We start from the raw sequence: 20,104 nt of genomic DNA on the forward strand, positions 1-20,104 counted from the left end.
CTTCTTTTTTCTTCAGTCATATTCCAGCAAAGTTCAGTTTTTATTTTAATAGTCAAATAAATCAGAGTAGGAAGGTCATGCAGACAAACAGTTCTCTAAAAAAGCCTCAGCAGGAAGAAACAATGAGAAAGATGTCACTAATGCTTTGTTCTTCCTGCCATCCATTCTCTCTCTGTTATCACTGCCTGAGAAGAGCCTCTTTTCATGCTCAAAGTCAGAGAGATAAGGTGCATCTCTGCTGATAATGTTAACTACCTCCAGCCAGCTCAAAATCAAGTAATTCACACATGCCCGTAGAGAAATGGTGGGCTGAGAAGGTATGTCTAACCCAAAGTGCTTGAGTGTTGATGATTCTCTTAGTACCATAGCCATAAAAAAAGAACTTTGCCTTATTTGTACTTGCACGATTTCCAGAATGCTGTCTTTGATTTTTTCCTACATAGGCGGTCAGCCTGGGATTTGACTCTTCCAAGGAAGAAGAAATGTCTTGAAATTTATTGCTGGACTGGCGGGAGCCAGATACAAAGGAGAACCAGGTACTTCTCTGTACCCGTCTTCATTTATTTCTTTTTTCTTTCTATTTCCAAGAGAAATTAGTCCCAAGGGGAAAAATCCCAGTTTGGATCCACATGTGAATTTCAGATCCCAGGATCCAGTCTGTGCTATTGTAGGGATGTGATTTCAGCTGGGAAATGTGGTACCAGCTGCAACAAAGGTATTTAAAGGTCTAACAGGTTATTTAATGTGATATTTAGGGCCATCTGTAACTTTTAAATCTGAGCTCTGATTATGAATAATCACAAAGCATATTTGATGACCTTTGCAACTGACTCCTATGCTACAAAAATGTTTACCAGAATATCTGGTCACATCGAGCTGACCAGAAAGGCAGTAACACAGTGAATATTATCATGTGTTGCTGGAATTGCCCTGAATCAAAGCTCTGAGCCTCACTGTATCTCCTTAGGCTTTACAACCCTTTTATGCCTATACATACACAGCCCTTCTATCCCTTCCGCAAGGAACCAAAAGAATAAAATTATCAAAACTTGCACAGTTAAGCAATAAAACCATGTACATTTATTCAGGTACCACAAGCTTTAGTATTTTGCTCTTTTATGACTGGTCATAAACTGCCTTTCCTCAGCAAAGGAGTGGAGTGGACTGTGTCTTTTACTGAGTCTGTAAAGGTCATAGCACCAGTGGGAGAAGCAGTGCCTGACACCTCTGGAAGTCAGCCTGCTTGTCACTTCAATGCAGTGCATGAGCTTAGCTGCCAAAAATTGAAAAATTGCTCAAAAATGAAAAATCCTAGGTAAACATGCCGATCGTTTCACTATATCCTTGAGCCAAAAGAAAGGGAACCATTATAAACGTATGAGATCGCTCAAGTCTCTAAGTGAATCTCGAGTCATGCAGACAGCACTGATTCAGGAGACAAAGCCCCTGTTTCTTCCCCAGAATCTGAGCGCAGAGTCTGCAGCTGAGGAGCCGCGGGGGACTGGACCAGAGAACAGAAATGCCGATCAGGAGCCACAGTACAGCATCCAGGTTATGAGACATCTTCCCGTTTAATTGGATGGAGTTGTATGTATCCTGTTTCACCTATATAACCAGCATCAACTTATTTGCTAGACTGCAGCGTGTTGAAAAGGAAATCTGTGAAGCACTGGCATCTAAAAAGTCACGTTTCAGAGGATTCTTAATATAGCTGTTCCCATTGCTCAGTATCAGGTGAAAGTTCTTTCCAGGTAAATCCCTTCTACTTTTTCACTGCTTTTTCCTCGCTAATATTTTTTCCTTCACCTTTCACTTTTCCTCTTTTATTCTGCCTTTTTAACAAAAGTCCCCTCGACGCAGAAGCACAAGCTAATGCTAATTGAGCTTGTCAGGCCTAAATAAAAGATGGGATAATGCAGGGGGCTGCAACCTATGTGCTTCCATCTGGATACTTCAACTTCTATCGTGTAGCAAGAGCAAACCTTGCTGCGCTGCTTTGCACGTAATGGGCAGAGAATTATTGACCTGTCATGTGGAGCACTGGTGTGTTAACTACACCAAAGAAAACCGAATCCACCCATATAAATGCCAGCAAAGTCCCTGTAATATCTTAAATCAGCCAGGAGTCATCTACAGATTGCAAGCTCATCTTGTATTTTACTTAAACGTAACGTTTCTGCTCCTCTGAATAAGCCCTGGAGTGGTTTGGCCATGGTGGTATACAGGGTCAGATAAATATCTGGGTTTGCAAAGATTAAAAACAACAGGAAGGATTAACCTTCTGATCCTGCTGAGAATCCTCGTATGAGCAGGGGTTTGCAGGATTGGGCCCTAGGATGGAGAATTAGCTTTGTCTAGTCTAACGACAGAAGAAAGATGCAGCATGTGAAGTCAGAGCACATTGAGTGCTTCCATTTAGAGGCTCGGCAAACACCAGATGAATATTAACAACTTGATTCAAGTCCATGGGTTATATGTAATTAGGCCAAAGCCAGCAAAAAGACAAACAGTTCTACACCTTCAAATGAATACTTTAGCTTGCTAACAAAAAGCAATTAAGCTGCCTGCCAGTCTAGGCCGAGGCTCCAGGGCTAATTTCACACCCAGGCCTCTCGCTGTATCGTAGCATCACGGCACACCACTGCTGCAACATATTTCCCTTTGCTTTTAAATAAAAATCTCCTGGGAGTCCCCCACATCCAGTTACAAGCTCCAGAGAGAACACCCAGCCTTGGGAATTGATCCCAGTCCTCTGAAGATGTGCTACAGCTACCCAGGAGGGACCCTAGAGAGCAGGGGTCCAGCATTTCTTCACGCATATCACACTCCATGGGGAAATTTCACAGAAATCTGCCTGTCCAAATGTCACAAAAGGCACCGAGTAAGGTCAGGAGAATTTGTGATTTCAATTAATTATTACTGATGACACGGATGAGCTTTGGGAGTGCAGTAATTGAGATTTGGGTAATTACAGTTGCATTGCAGACTGAAGAAAAGACTTGAGCGTATTACCTGCACCCAGAACAGGGGGTCTGCACATGGGCAGTGACCAGCAGGATGTGTGTGGTGGTCAACTGGAGCCCCTGAGGGCCATGAAACTGGGGGACAAATAGTGATATTCCATTCAGCCGGCAAACCAGAGAAGAACCATTTAATCCCCTTTCCAGAGCCTTGTTGTTTTGCTACACCATAAAAAGCTTCAAGAGACATTAATCCCAGCTCATATTGGCAACAAGAGTATAATGAGCGTAATTTCATTTCCTGCTGTATGACAGAGTTAAAAAACAAACACATCTCAATTTCTCTTAAGAAATTCAAATTAATGGTTGTAAAATGGGGCTTGTGAGATGAACACTTCCTGATGCTTTACAATAGCTTAGATTTGAGTCCAGGCTTTGGAGCTGGCCTTACCTCTATAGGGGGACAATCTACCACCCCAAAACCTGCCACATGCAGGGACTGTTCAGCTGTGTATCTTGAACTAGTTTATTGATCCGTAAAATTCTTCCTTAGCAAAACCACCAAGTAATAACTGTGCAGGTCACGCAAGCAGAAGAGGTGCAACATTTTTTGAGAGCCCTAAGGGTCATAGATCACAGTGGGGAAGAGAATTTCTGCTGCTGTTGTGAATTACACTGGCTAGCGATTACTGCCGTGGTGCTGAGGGAGATCAGTTGGCGCAGAAAACTACAGAAATTCTTGTTCTTTGCAGATCAAGAAAAGTTTGATACTACTTCCTGGGGGAAATCCAAAGTCATCTTGGAAACAATGTAATAGGGAGCTGAAAAATCTTTCTATTCCTCTGTGCTTTAATTTTTAAGCTCTCTACTCTGCAAAAATGGAGACAATTCCACGTACGACATCCCTACACTTACAGTCAAAATTTCCTGAAAGTGATCACTTATTTTTAGCTGCACATACCAACTGTTTCTGTTTACTGTACAGCTTTTGGGTTTTTGTACATTTCTCATTTACATTCTTGTCCTCCACAACACCTGCTAATCCAGTCTCTTTCATTCCATCATTTAAAACTGCACTCCTAGTTTGGTGTCCAATGCCCTAATTTCTCCAGTCACTGGCAACTATGTTCCAATTTGGTCATACACTCTACTCACAGAGATACGCTTAAAAAAATTAAACATGCAGCTGTCTTCTGCAGTAACAGCTGTCTTGAGATGAACTAGCTTGAAATAACAGACAGGAGCTTGAAAACCAACAGGAGGATACAAAATACAATATACAAAACATTTTGTAACTTCATACATACTGCTAGAGTGAAGTCATTATTCCAACATCACACGTACACCCACTTGAAGCTGTAACACCTTCACTTTCATGCACAGTAGAGGTAATTTTTCTCAGACCTACTTTGGTGTGACGCTCTCCCTGAGGTATTAAGCATCATTGTACTTTCCTAAAACATTTGAAAGCTGCAGGTGCTTACATCTCTCCTTAATATGTCAGTGGGATGCCTCGTGCTGCAGTGCTGCTGTGCGCCACTTATCGCTCTAACTCACCTGGAGCTCGGATTACGAGTTCCCAGCCCTATGGTTTTCCTCCTGCAGATGGGTCTTAGTTGCTGTTCTTCCATCCATCTCCCTTCCCATTGCTCCTGCGGCTGCAGAGTCAGAACTGTTGGTGCAGTTCCAGTGACTAATTCCTGCATGACTTCCCAGAATATCACAGATGTGTCCATAAGGAACATGCTTTCAGAAAATATGCATAGATTGCTATTCCCTACAAAATGCACCTGCACCCTAGGACCCCCAGTAACACCCACTATCCCATTGTTTTGAAAAAATTACAAACTGGCAGAGGGATTGTATAACTTCAGCTGCAGCCAAGTGTCAATCCTGTGAGAAATAGCCTATCACATAAAGCGTCCTCATTACCCACTCCGTTACTTTCTGCCACTTACAAATGATGGAGCCACCTGGCTACTCTCAGATCAGTTCCACTGTCCTTCCTCATGTCATCGTGACATATTCCTCTTCCGTTCATCAGGTGATGGTATTTCTGTCATGTTTGGGAATGTATTGAGATGAGAGACCCGGCAGTGCATAACATGCAGTTGCATTCTGTGCTGCTTGTATAGCACATTCTGATCTTCACGTATTGAAACAGCACAAAGCATATGGAAATTTTGGTGTGCGTTTGGATTTTGTTTGCTTTGCCGGTGAAACATAGTGTCTCCCATAAGTAGCTCTTGACAATGGTTTGGCAAGAGAGAAAAATGGGCTGTATGAAAAAATCAATATTGAAACTGCTTCAGGGACCCCTAGAAAAATGTATTTATTGAAGTCTGAAATGGCTTAGTAAAAAAACAACTAAATTATGGCAGAAAAATTCTTCCTTCTGTGAGTCAGGATTCACTCAAAGCTGTGTGGAGGTTTTACTCTTTGCTTGTCTTGCTCTGTCTTCCACATATACCCTGTGGTTTCATGCTGTGTGCCTACAGTGCTTAATTAACTACCAAGCCCTAACCCCCATACCGGGGAGACATAACGAAGAGTGCAGAAAAAGCAGCTTAGATTCTCCTTTCTCTAACCTTGCAGCAGAAATTCATGTATATATGAGACAATGGAGAAAAGCTAACCTGAAGAATAACGGCTACAAATGCATTAACATATTTGTCCCTGGAAGAAAGGAGAGGAGAAAGACGGTTTGCATTGCAGCAGTGCCACTGGCTCATTAACAAGTGGAATTAATTAAGATGTCCTGACCACTCCACTGCAGGGAAATCAACAAGCAGAGATGCACTCTCATCCCTGATGTCTAGCTCATTTTATTTCTCTGCAGAGTCCTGCACATGGCACAAGATTTCCTACTGATGTATTTGAGAAGAAGACCTCCACCCCACTCCAAGGGCTTCTTGGTCCTTTCTCCTCCTCCCTCCCTGGAATGCTGTCATTCCATGTCTATTCAATGTAATATAAATACCAGGAGGAAGAAACGCCCTGTCTAGCAACCACTCTACTGTGATTCAGAAAGGGGTAGACCTGATACAGGAGGTTAAAAAATGACCCACACTTGTAAAGCTCAACATTTATTAATGAGTTGTTTTCTTCAGGGAAGAGATTAATTGATGTTTGCCCTTAGAAGACACATGAAGAAAACCTGTCCCTGAGAGAATGCTTTGAGCGTGCAGAAATACTAGCTTCAAAAAACAAGCTGCATGCACTGCACGAGAAGAGGCTGGAAGCAACTGCCTCTTGCCTTCCCAAGAAATGTCACTGCTCTCAGTAGCAATTGCAATATGACAGCTTAAGTGACAAAGAAGTATCCTGTAGCATTTTCACTGCCCTTCTTCTGAGTGGGGGGTGCATGGTGCATGCTGAATTGCGTGCTATGCCTAGGTTATCTGGTGACTTCAGTCCTTTACCCTCGGGTCTCTCACAAGCATACTTTCTGATGGAGCAATTCACTGTTCCCAACTGCTCCACATACAAAAGCATTAATACAACAGTCTCCTCTGGACCATTCACTTCAGTTAATTGTTATGATGGGTCTCTCTAACTCATGTGGGATTGTTTGTAATGTGTCATTGCATCACTTAAATTACTCAGGGAAAAGAATGATGAGTGGTTTGTAACCCAGTGAATAGCAAATACTGCTATTCTTATGCCAATCTAAGGTTTGGGCTTTGTGTCAGTGACAAGCCTACTTGATGACAATAAAGGAAGGGGAATGGGAGAAAATGGCCAAGAAGAGTACCTTTGTTTTCTGCCCCCCATTCCAGTCTCCCTGGAATGTGAGAAGTAGCACTGAACAAAGAGAAAGTACTTAAAGCATTGAAACAGACTGATAAAGCAGCGATGCCTTTGTGATAAGCTGCTTTTCTGCTCATTTGGAAGGTCAATGGTCCAGTTTTTCTCATACTTTTTAAGGCGATAAAGATCAGATGTGCAGAAGTATCACCGATTTGACTGGGCCTCTGCTCAGTTTGACTACATGACTAAATTTAGGAGCCACTTGAATCAGCAGATGATCAACAGCAGTTGTGGAACCTGTTCAAGCAGACAACTCAGTACTCTCCTCCATGTGCTTTAGCCAGGAAAGGAGCTCACCCATACATTTCCTCAAGAGATTTGTTCAGGAAGCTGGGAATGGAAATAGGAGAGCTGGTGCTGGTTCTTTTTTTCTGTTTTATCCTCTACCTTCTAGAGTAAACCAAGAGTCACCCAAAGCAGAGAAGGAAGTCTCGTCTCTGCTGTATTTCTGAGTGACCAGCTGAGGACACAAATGGCTTTCCTAACTCCTGTTTCTGTTCACAGATGATGTAACGCTTCATCACCTCAGTATCTCTAAACCTGTCATGTTAGGTGTCAGAACTGGAAAGTAAGTGCCCACTGGTTTACCTTAAGCACACAAGATTTAGCTTCCTTCCATACTGTTTCTGTGTAGTTTACCTGAAGAGCCTTAAAATGCAGGGCCATGCTGCTTTAGTTTTCAATCTGTTGACAAATTTAATCACCAGTGTACAGATTGGCTTTTAGGTACACAGAATGAGATTACACTAGAGACCAGTCTTGAACATTCAAATGAAGATAAAGTTAAGTTTGAAACTGGCTCTACAGCCAAATGGCAGTCCTGAGCTGCCTCAGCTCAGATCCATCCTGCACTGAGGTTACTCAGGAATCATAGATTATGGGTCTACAGAGTCAGCTGCCAGGAGATTGGCTGGTGTTACAAATCGAAATGATCTAATTTCAGTGGGAAGACTGTGGAATAAGAAATTACAGGACTAGGTTCCTGACACACGTGGTTTCAAATGAGAAAACAGTAATAGGAGAGAGGAAAAAAAAAATTATACACACACACCCCCTGCCCCAAGTTAAAACCAAACATCAGGAAGCAGTGGGAAGGCTTCCCTTTGTATACCCTCTCTGCTACAAAGTAAATCAGCTGCTAATGACAAGGTGATCAGTGAGGTTACTCTCCAGGAGAAGACAAGGGCACATCACAGCTGATAAGCCTTTTCCAGCTAAGAAGCATCACAGAGCAAAACCTCCTCCGCAAGCATGATTCAGGCTAGTGAGTAGAAATCCCAACTATCTGCTGTCAAAAACTGGGGGCAGCAGTCTCCAGCATCCCAGAAGATACACACTTGCTGTAAGCCAAACAGATGAGGCACACGGAGAAAAATAAAAGCAAAAAGAGGTAACTTACGGCAATGAGCTGGTAGGAGTTGTTCATCATGGCTATCAGCATATTCAGCAGCACAACAAGGGAGATGACGTTGTAGGTCCCAAACATAGTGGCCCCAACAAATTCTGTGAACTCATGTCTGGCTTTCACGTTGGTGACATAGAGATTCAGCAGACCGAACACAGACCAGAAGAGTGACTGGAGGGTCTCGAAAAGTCTGCAAATAAAACCAGATTTTTTTACTTGGCTACCTGACTCTGGGGAATGGAAAACAATGCCTGGTTCAGGCAGTGTTCAGGTGGGGAACACATAGACATCAAGAGCCTGGGACACCACAGAGCGGCTGCTCAGTACAGGCATTCATTCTCCCCGGGGAGGCAGTCTGCGCTCCAGCCACAGCGACCCTTTGGCCAATGCATGTGAGAGTTGTGTCACTTCAACAACATTTGCTACCGTCCAAGAGCCCTGTCCACATACTTGTGAGATGCAACAAGCCTAACAGCCCTGAAGGAACCCAAGATTCCCTTTCCCACTCTACACACATGCAAGGAACATCCACAATATATTCCCTCTGATTAAAATTGCCATGATGTGATACTGCTGTTATCTATAGATATAAACTCTCCTGTTTAATCAGTGCCTGCATCATTAACATGTCTGCAGACTAAATGTTCAGGGAACCAATCCCCAAGTACAGCATGACCGTAGTAGCTAAGTAGTGCACAACAACGAGGCACCGTGAGGTAGAAGCGAGAAATCACGTCTACTTGCACCTTTTGCTCTAATATAGGCTGAGAGCTTGCAATCACTTCAGCCACAAGTGAACCAGGCCAGCGTGCTAAGAGCCCGTCTGTTAGCAATGCATGTGGCCGAAAATGCTGGTCGCCACGGCTTGTTTGTGCAGCAGCTCCCAGCCACCACAGTGCAGTGCCCTCAACAGCATGCTGCAACAATTGATCAGTAATGACTCAGATGAAAGAGAGTCATCACATTAATTCAGCTCGAGAGATTTTCTTCTTTTGAAGTCTTTCTTCCATAGATGAACTAGACCTGACCTCACTGTGCTTTACAGCTGATGAGATCATCCCAGGTCTCTATTTGCTTCAGCCAGAGACAAGTGACCTTTTGCAATCACGTCAAATACATAATCAGCAATCTAAATAATTGCTCTTTTTGGGAATCTTTGTTTTGGCTTTCCAAAATATGGCGTTTATATCAGCAAAAATGACATTTATATGCCTGTTTCGGAGTTTCCATTTTGTCCTGAAGTCACTAGATATTTTCAAACACTCCTACTAGACAAATCAATACAAATAATTCAGATACTTTACTCGACATACCAGGAATCTGTTCTCCCAGCTTCTCTGGCCATCTGTTCCACAGGTACCCCGGTGCCCTATACTGGGATTTAGTTTGTTTGTATTTTGTGGACATATCATATGTTTTTCATTGGCCAAAATTATAAAGACTCTTCAAAGCAAAAATCCGTTCTCCCAAAAGCCAGGCTATTTGTTAGATTTATTAAATAAGTGAGGTGGTAAAATAAGGATAACCAAAGAATGCTAAGCATTTCTCCACTAAAAATGGTGGAGTGCTAGCTATGTTTAACTTAGTTTAACTATTAGCAGTAAAAGTACTGATTAGGCTGTAGGCTCAGGGGAGGCAGAGATTCCTGCCATGAAACTGAAATCAGTTTTAGAACTGATCAGTGCATTGCTCTGAATTCACAGTATTAACCAGGAGTATAATTTGGGCCCAGACTAAGGCAAATATATTTCCATGTGGACATGTAGGCCCCCTTGAAAAAGACAGCAACTGTTTTCTGCAACTCTGCATAGAAGTTAGGCTTAGTTACCCTTTCCTCAGTGTTTAATGACAAGCCAGAACCACCATCTTTTTTCACAGTAAATGTTTCAGATGGGGCTCACACTACTTTGGAGAAGCAGCTTTGAAAAAAGAATTTTGGAAATTGTGATCGAGAGACTATCCCCTCCTGCCGAGAGTATTTTGAATCTTAAGCAAAGAGGAGAAATCTCAAAGCTCCACCACTCTCCACGGCAGCTTAGAGAGAGTAAGTGCCCCCCTCTGCCACAGGAACCCTCCTGACCTCCTGCAGTCCCCGGAGAAATGGCCCCAGCGATCAGCATGACCCTCCAGTGAGAATGACACAGCAGGCAGTAAGGTGTGACTTCCTCCACCCCTTCCTCCTCTTCCTCTCTCTCTTCTCCCTCCTTCAGTTGCCAGAATCACAGCAATAAACATATTTTCCAATTGTCTGCCTAAGCAGTAAACACTCTGCTTTCTAAGGGATGGTGAGGCCAAAGCATAAAACCTTAAATTATTCATGACTTCACCTCATTGCTGTCACAAAGGAATATTACTTTTCCATGATCTGTGTTTGCGATGCAGAAAATTTCCTCACCAAGAAAATATTAAACCCATCCTTTGGGAGTAATAGGAAATAATGCACCAGTAAATAGGTGTCACATTTTAAACAAGCTGTACAAACACGAGTGGTGTCCTGCTTTTCCTTCCCTTACAAAATTATATCTTATTGTATGACTGCCTAGAAATGCTGGTAGGAATCAAAGGGTACTGATTGAAAGCTTTTTACATTTATTCTTTCATTAAGGATGAACTATGAGCAAACTCGAGGTAACACCAGCTCTGACTTGAATCCGCTCCAGCCATGCTTGCTCTCCTCCGCCCAACAATACAGTTTTCCATTTTGCAGGTTGCTCGTTCTTCGCCAGTCACCCATGCTGTGCATCTGCTCAAGGGCCAAATGTCAGCTTGTACTGGGGGTGTTAATAATGACTATTTAAACTTTTTAGAACATGTTAAATAAATTTCTTAAGCAAGCCTCAAACAAAAAGTAACTGCAGAGCATTCTGTCCCCTGCCAGGAGACCTCAGTCCTAATGGATCCCCTCCCACTGCGATTTTGTTCTAAACAAACCTCTGCCATAAAGGTTGAGCCCCCTCAATTTCCTTTCTGTGCTACATTCTCCTTGGCAGGGGGTTTAAACTGAATGTTAGGGTGGGAGAAATTGTGGTCTGTATTTAAGCTGATCTGCAACCTTTCTGTTAAGTGGTTCTGTATCATTTCTAGTTCCCAAGATATTACACCTTCTTACACTCTTGAGGATCTTTCTTTCTTCCTGCTGACCCAACACTCTTTTTCTTTAGTCAAATTGTGCTGTTGTTTTCTCCACTAACCTGCTGACAGTGAAATCTGTAAAACAGCTGGTTTGCAATAGGGACAGGTCCAAACCAGAATGCAGAAGTGAATACATCTGTTCACCTAGCTCCAGGGAAAGGCAGGACTAGGCTCCAGGCTCTAGTCCTGAACTTTGTGGGTTTGACCCTTCGTGAGCGAGAAGTTGCCACTTAACAAACATTGTGCTTGCCAAACATTTCTCCCTCTGGCTGCTGCATCAATATGGACGTAGATCAAGGAATAGTATTTGTTATTTAATTCCTTTGCAAGGGCAGCACAACACATTTCTGGGGCATGTGAAGCAATTAAAATAGAAAAAAGACTGAAGTCTTTAATTCTGTTTTTCATTAGCACAGTGCAGTTCCATTCACTTCCTCCAGATACAGATGGGTTTAATGAGAAAATTAATCAAGCCTATGGTGTTCCTGCTTTGCAGTGGAAAACGGCAGCATGTCTGGTCTACCGGGTCATGATGCTCTTGTAAGGCTGGACTCCATCCCATGAAAATCCCTCACTTCTTTTAAGGAGGGAGCCCGCAGGACAATGTTGGAGCCTTTCCTCTTCCAACCTAGTCATGTGTCCTCAGCCATCATCTGCTTTTGGTAACAGTGCAAATATGTCACAAATCCTTTCTTAACCTCAAGCCTTCAGCTGAGGAAGGGTGGAGAATTATTGGGCATTATGACAAGTTTTATTTAATTTAGCATAAAGTGGTGGACAACAGTTTTGTTTTGCTTGTTTGCAGGGTGTAGGCCTTTTTCTAGACCATGTTTTATTTATTTCTCTTCCCATTGTCTTTTAAGTACTGTGCAAGCAGCAAGAACAATTGGGTGGGGGCTGATTATTATAATTATTTCCACTATTAGTAATTAAAACAAATAGATCAGAAAGACAATTCACGTTATTTTTCAGCATGTGCTATCTCTTTCAGCCCTGCCAGCTGTCATCACAGCCATTTCCATGCCAACATCTCAGTAAAGTACCAGCATTTCCAGCAAAAAAGATTTTGCTGGGATTTTAGTCTCAGACCACTGCAAGGAAATCAGAGAAGCCTGCAACATCATGTATGCATAAAAATGGCCTAGGTGAGATTGTTGTTGCTTCTGTATCACATTATTTATTAATACCTTTTTTTCATAGTTTTATCCCTTGTTTTCTACATTTTGCTTAACTTGACCTCCTTTCCTCCGGAATCAGACAAAACAATTATTATGGCAAAAGGATATGTGCTTTCTCAAATATACTGAAATTGTATGTAGCCATAATAAAATTTGGCCCAGAACTAAAACGATTATCTCCCGCTTCCAGACCTACGTAAGAGTTTTTCCGACAGCAAAGCTCAGCAGAATGTCTGCCCCAGTTAACTCACACCTTTCCTGCATAGTCAACCAGCTCACCTGATATTTGCGAATGAATAAGTAAAGGCACTTTCAGTGCAGTGACAGACAACAGGCAAAGGCAGGTAAGACAGGGGACAGTGGAAGTCAACCTTAAAAACAGAAAGGAAAGGACATCTTACGTGGAGAAGGCATTGTTCTGTTTCTCACATCGGATCCCCTTGCAGTTGTTGGGTTCCTCCGAGGCACTGGTCTCGTAATAAAAATAAAGCTGGTTCAGTCCATTGGCAAAAGCCAGAAGCACCAGACAGTAGATAAAAAGGAATTTTAGGATGTCTAGCAGCATGCGTCCCAGAGAAATCTGCAAGGGTCCCAGGTGTGAATTTGCTGTAAACAGGGATATGAGACGCAAGGAACTTAAAATGTTGGATATTGCAAAGAGGGCTTCTGCAATGAGAGTCGGGTGCCACATTTCCCATTCCTCCCTTGGACGAGAACCGTTATACTGAAAGAAATAACAAGGGTATAAAAGTGAATTACGTTGCAATTTTTCTGAGATAACTCAGAAAGTCACACCTGCTAACACTAATGCTTCACATGTAAATACTAACCAGGTACTGGTGACACAGGAAGTGCTTCTAAACTCTTAAGTCTCAGCTACTGTCAGACTAACATTCGGGATTCAGGATTGAAGCTGACTTGATCAGGGCAGAGACTTAGGTTTAATGATGCCTTCTTATGAACGCTCTCTACTAGATTATGACCCCCTGATATGGATAGTTGTGGGACCAGCTTTTCTTTAGAGGCTTTTGGTATGTTGGCTGTTCTTAGCCTAAATTTAGAGAACAGGCCTTTTGAATTTTGAGCTTACTGCTTGCGGGTTCTTCAGGTCCATGGGTTCGTACACAATCTCCCTCTCTTTCAACATTTTAAAGGGGTTCACACTGTCCTTTGGCAGGTTCAGGTGGGAAATTTCCAATTACCTTTTTTTCTTTTTCCTCCTAAATATGACTGCACATTCAAAACACTGCACATTCCAGGAAGAATGCGAGGACGGGAGAAGGGAGGGAAGAAGGAAAGCGATGAAATATTGAGCATAAGGAGTGGATGCTTTCCTTCCCTAGTAATCTCAAAAAAGTGCCAACAGCCCAGAACCAAAATGCTTTCTTCATATTAATTTTCTTATTAGTTAATTTGTCATGGCAATTTTAGGAGAGCTGCTAAAGCAGAGGTCATAATTACAGCTGAAACACTGGATACATTTGAGTGCATCAATTATAATATTAACTTGGTTCGTAATGTAACTGTGAAAGCAGAAGCGTTTTCTGAGCAAAGTGCAGCCAGATGCAAATAGGTAACACAAAAAAGCTGGTTGTATAAATGTAACTGCTCTGGCTTAACTACACTGCCACAACAGAATGGAGTCAAAGACATGTTAATATCAAGGAATAATTGTCCTTTTAACATTTGTCTCTGCTCATTTAACATGTATAAAAAGGCAAAAATATACTTAGAATAATATAGCTAGTAGTGTAGCCAGCATGTTCAGGATTCCTAAAATAATTTTTAAAAGGAAATGGTATCGATATCGTACTGACAGATGAGTTTGCAGGGGCACACTATTTAAATCTGAAGGTCCAATACATGAGCTCACAACTTTTTCAAGGACATAGCTAAAAGCAAATTGATATTTCAAACTATTCCTCTGTATGAAGGAGCTGAGACATGATACAAAGGCATTTCAGCATGACCTGTGATTGCTTCTGACATTTCCAAACTGTTCTTTGTTACATGAACGTCATGGTCTGAGTCTGTTAACTTGATGTGAAGATGGGTCTTAAAATGTTTACAAACAGGCAACCATGTAAACTTTTTGCCAATATCCAGCAGTGGGGGCGGATGGTTGTGATCAAAAAGCCTCCCCTGCCTAGAGACCAGATTTGCACAGTTGTTTGCAATTCTCTTCTGCATGCTGGCTGGACACAGCAGCCCAGGGGCTCTCTGCTAGGATTTAGCAGAGACTGCATGTAAAGGTATGTAAAAAGGTCTTCTTCATCTCACATCTAGTTTTAAAGCAACTTGTTAGGGTCATATTTTGGCCCTTTATAAACTGATGGTACATCCTTGTTGGAAAACAGTAGTCTCTTCAGAGCAGCCTAGCATCATAGGTAATAGAGAAACAGAAGATTTCAGAGGTCTCTAGTGAAGCTGGGTATTTGGGAAGGCTGGAGTTGTTTGGGTTAGGCATCAGAAGACGAAGATAAAACACAGCAGAGATGTACACAGAATAGTACAAATAAGTTATGCCAGGCAGTCACATTTACCCTTCCTCATTACATGATAATTCAATGCAGCAAATGAAAACTAATTAAGAAGGTATTTTTACCCTATAATTAGCTTGAAGATTTCATTGGTATTGGACAATATTAGGGCCAGGTCTTAGAACCAGTCAAATCAAGAAAAAAAAAGTCTCCATGTAAAAACAAGGATGGAAAAACATTAGTCAGTATGCAATTTATTTTTCTGGTATTTGGCAGAAAGCTAAATGTCCATGCAATCCTTTGAAGTTCTAAGAAGTGTTAGAATATGGTATATTGGCATATATACCAGCCTTTCCCAGCTCGGGGCTGTTCTATAAATAACAAAAACCTTTACAAGTCATGCTGCAAAAGGTTATGAAGCCATTATCAACGTTATAAATTGTCGTGTTTCAGAGCATACTGCAACCTCTACATGACATAGGTCAGAAGGGAACTTCTGCGAGCATGCTGTTTCAGAACTACTCCTATAGAAGATTTTATGCACCTCTCAGAATTGGCTGACACTGGTCCTCATCAGGAGCAGACCTTAGATCAGCCAGGTTTAACCCAAGTGGGTCTGATCTGTACTCAAACCGATATATTCCTGTAAGCATTCTTTTGTGTGCTGGCATATAGGTCTTTGTAGTTAGCCTGTAAGTTTCTGTAGTTCTTACAGAGTATATAAACAAAGCTGTACTTCCTTTGTACGTGTGCTTTGGCTCTGAGTTTAAATCTCAGTAGGTGACTGTATAAATCTGTGGATGAACAGCTCTTCTAGTAATTTGTGTGTGAGAAAGAGAAAGAACGAGATCGTTAACATTTTAAGATTTGTTCGTGAATCTTATGATTTCCAGCATTTTTCTGTACTGCTCACAGTTTAAAGACCAACCTTTCAAGTCTGTAATTTCCTCACTGGTTCTGAATGTTGGGAGAAAAAATACATAATCTGTTCCTGCTTTGATGCTGTTACAGAGCTGCCTCTTCAGGGAGCAGCAACTACCTTAAAGCTTTTCCCTTTGAAAAACTAACTCACCACTATGCAGCCTTCTGGATTTTAAAAAGGCCCCATAGCAGGACTGCTTGCTAAAGAGTTTTTTCTAAAAGTCTTGCCATTTTGGAGTCAATGAGCTTTGTGAAATTTTCTCCTCTTTTCCTCTCTGCCTGCATACATGCTTGGGCAGGACTAAACAAGGTTGCTTTGGGGAAGTGCTTGTCCTGGTTATTAGGAGCTGGGCTAAAAGAAGGAGCACCCTTCTACCAGGGCAAAACCAACGCAGTAGCACAGCAAGACTAGGAAGTGCGCAAGTGGCCAAGGAGCAGACTCCAGTTACTTAATTTACACCTGTGTAATTACACTAACTGTAGTGAAGTTACTGCTGATTCATACCAAAAAAGAATCAGGCCAAGCACGCAGCTCCAACTGAAGTCAAAGAAAGCCATTGCATAAGGAAGTTTGCAGGAGGCCATTTGTGTCTTGTCTGTGTCTTTGAAAAAGACAGACAGAAGGGAAGTGCTTCAGGCCATCCTCTGGCTTCAAAACATGTGCATACGCTAACTTGGAGCATAAGAAGTTTATAAATGTGGAAGGTGCTTTTCAGGATGAGCTCTGATGTGCATTCTTGCCGTAAATGGAACATGACAGTGAAGAATCTACATGGTGTTAAAGCTCCAGCATGCTCCTTTGTCATTTCCTCGCCTCTAGTTTAAAACTATATATTGAAGAGAGTAAGCTGACTCCTTTATATCAGATGGAAGCCTCCTCCTAGCAGGCTTGTTTTTCTCAGTAGACTTGTCACGAACTTCTGATTAGTAATCTACAGATCTGTAGGACTACAGATTATAAATCTTGGCTGTAGATGTTTTCAGATAGCCCTATTCTTGTTTATCCTTCACTGTTTTATTTAAAAATCATGTTTTCACTATGTCTAGCATTGTTGTAAGAGGTCCAGTGTCACTACGGAAAACAAAACGTATCTTTGGCAACTGAGTAGCTACAAAACAGACAGCAAGTGGGGAAACTTCTACCCAATGCCCAAACAATCTACTTCAGTCTTAGTCAAAGAGTCAGGATGAGAAGGACAATCATTCTCCAAACACATTAATAAGCTTTCCAGGTGAATTTTCAAAACTGGACTGCTTGAAAAGCAGCTATTCTCTTTGAACTGTAATTTTGATTTTGACAGTTTCTACCCTGTGTACTACAGTTCTCACAAGCAAGTTACAAATTCTCTCTCTCTAGTTACTGTACCTTGACGTAGGCAACAATTTTAAGAGAGATAGTTGCAAGATAGAGGGAGTTCATTGCAAAATCCATCAGATTCCACCAGTCATGTACGTACTCATTGAATCCACCATCCCACATTTCCTTGATTTCTCCCCAGATAAAACCTGTAGAAAGAAAGAGAGTTCATTGTTGTGACAAGGTATTATTTGCCATTAAAGCACTGTGTATATCTGATGTAATAAAAGACAATTCTAAATTAACAGCTTGGAAAAAATGTCTCATCCCTTCTGTCTTCTACAAAGTATGCTACTACTGATTATGAGACGTTTTACAACTCTGTGCGGAATGTAGTCTAGAGAGATATGAGAAAGACCTAGGTTTCCTACCCGGGGCTCCAGATACACGCACAAGGAGACCACTGGAACCATATCTTAATTATAACTCGTATGAGTTCTACATGAATAAACTATATGTAAGCAACTGTATTTGGTATAGTTTCTAATAGATTGTCTGCTCTCATAGAAACTCTAAGTAATTCATTGCTCAGTTGGACAGTACTGATTTGTCCTGACTTTCTCTGCAGAACACACGACACTAGTACCAGCTTCTGCGTACCAGTACATTTCCTCCCTGACCTGGAAATATCACACCGAAGAAGGAAGAAGTTAATTAATTCTCTATGCTCAGTCACTGTATTTATGCATCTTGCTGCACAAAAAGCCCATAGGGACTATTTGTGAAAAAAGGTAGAAATCAGCATGAAAAAGGGCACTGCAGCCTGGCACCGCATCTCTCAGCAATGACTCACCTAATGTCAAATATGGCTATGGGTTTTGCAAGGTGCATTTTTGTTCCTGAGGATACGGCCAGAGCCCATCATCTCAACTCTGAAATGCCTTCTGGTAATAATTTTTGGCACTTGCTAACCTTCACTATACCTCCTTGCAGCTGGAGGGGTGAGGGGCAGCTTCTGAAGTTCATTACCTGACTGCTAAACTCACCTGGCATACAATTCTAATTTTAAGTAACTTACAAGTCCTTTAGCGTAGAACTGTTTAAGTATTTTTGAGAGCCTAAGTCCCATTAAAAAGCAAATGGCAGCTAGGCTCCTTCATCACCTACATGCTTCTGAGAAGGTCTCTAGAGCCCCCAGATATTTTGAATTACCCACTTTACAACATTATCCTTGAATGAAAGACCTGAAACATACGTAAAAAGAAAAAAACCCAACAAAATACACCTCCAGGTGCATTACCAATATAGTTAACCAAATTGCTACCCATACGTAACCACAGGATACCGCAGTGGTCACTGAAATGCTACTTGCAACTCAAGTTTTAGGACCTGAAAGTTCAATCTGAAGAGCAGATAATGTTGAAATGAATTGCTGCAAACATCCAAATATCAATCTTAGCTCTTCAGCTGCAGGTCAATGGTCAGGCAAGCATAATGTCAAGGCCAATAAGGCAATTTTATTACAGCTGCCTCCAAATCTTTGCATGCACACAAAAACATAAAATAAAATAAATCAATGGAGAGGAGCCTGTTGAAGAACTCATACACTGTATTTATAGTGAGTTATCTTTGCTGGTTACTATAGTTACAGCAATGCTGTGCGTGCCTGTTCTCTCTCTCCTTTTATAGTGGAAAATATTTCTTAAATAATAACCTTTAATCTGGTGAAACTGTTCTAATTTCTCCATTTAATAAACAGTCCCACAATATTCCTATTTATCTGAAACAAAGGAACTCAATAAGAAGAGCAGACAGCTGTAAGAGGTGATTTTGAAAGGGTTTTTTTAATGAATTATCCTTCTTTCATCTGCAACTCAATTTTGCTGAAATGCCTACCATTTCCCCTCAATTTTAACCATGAAGTTAAGGATAAAGGGAAGAGCTCACCTAAGCTCAGAAAAGACATTTGACCTTCTCAGCTTATTCTGAACTTTCTACCAACACATGCATTTCAATGCCATAAATCAGTTTAATAAGATAATGAGGCTTGAGTTACCATTCATAAGTTGTGGTAGAGCTATGCAAGGAGCAAAGTGCCCTGGGTCACGATGGAAAGTGATTTGTGAACATGTTTGCAACTCTTACTTTCTTTCCTCGTTTTCCATCAGCAGTTTTAGGTTTGGCATGGGGGGAGAGCTAGGTTCGTTCAACAGAGAACCAGCCTGATCCAGAGCCACCACAGAAACGAGGAGCTGGAGCCCGGTGTTACCAGGAGAAGGGAGCCAGCAGGCACAGGAGAGCACACATGGACCCATGAGTAGCACTGAGGAGCCATAAGGAGAGAGCGCCAGAGACTGAGGTTTGTGAGAGGTGTCCTCAGAAAGCACCAGCATGGCTTTCCAGGCCACTGAGGCCTACTAGACAGTCACAATTCACTGTTACCTGACCTCTGGGGTTTTGCACTGAACTGACCTGGGCTGTACGGACAGAGGCTGGAGGAGAGCTATAAAGGTGTGGAAACCATTTTCCATGAACAGGCCTCCTACTAACACCCCAGCTCACAGTGGTGCTACATGTTAATGGCACAACAAGGGAGATGGGAGCTTAATTAGAGGAGACATCATGCTTCTAATGCAGTCCAGAGGTTTTCACTTGCTCATTTTTGATGAAAGAGAAGGGTAAATACTTCTCTCATAAAAAACAGATCCAACTATGCTTCTCTGCTCTTCTCCCTCAGTGGCTCTATCTGCTTTCTCCCATCCCATCTGACTACCCCACCCGTACAACCTGCCCTCAGGAACACGGACACCTCCTTTTCTTCACAGTTGTGGTTGCTCATGCCAGATCGGAAGAAGAGCCTCACGTTTAACCTTCCGATAATAAATACTCCCTCCTTCTCCTGTTTACATTAGAGTGCTCAA

General features: G+C 41.9%; 1 protein-coding gene across 1 annotated transcript in view; it reads right to left on the minus strand.

The window, feature by feature from the left end:
- Window positions 1-20,104, minus strand: part of TRPC5 (transient receptor potential cation channel subfamily C member 5) — a 65,376-nt gene that overhangs the window by 11,253 nt on the left and 34,019 nt on the right. The window contains exons 4-6 of the mRNA XM_009821743.2: window positions 17,253-17,392; window positions 12,887-13,209; window positions 8,170-8,365 (exon numbers count right to left, since the gene is read on the minus strand). Of these exons, the coding sequence (XP_009820045.1) occupies window positions 8,170-8,365; window positions 12,887-13,209; window positions 17,253-17,392 (659 nt within the window). The remainder of the gene's footprint in view (window positions 1-8,169; window positions 8,366-12,886; window positions 13,210-17,252; window positions 17,393-20,104) is intronic.

This window comes from Gavia stellata, chromosome 14 (assembly GCF_030936135.1).
Source record: "Gavia stellata isolate bGavSte3 chromosome 14, bGavSte3.hap2, whole genome shotgun sequence".
Lineage (NCBI taxonomy): Eukaryota > Metazoa > Chordata > Aves > Gaviiformes > Gaviidae > Gavia > Gavia stellata.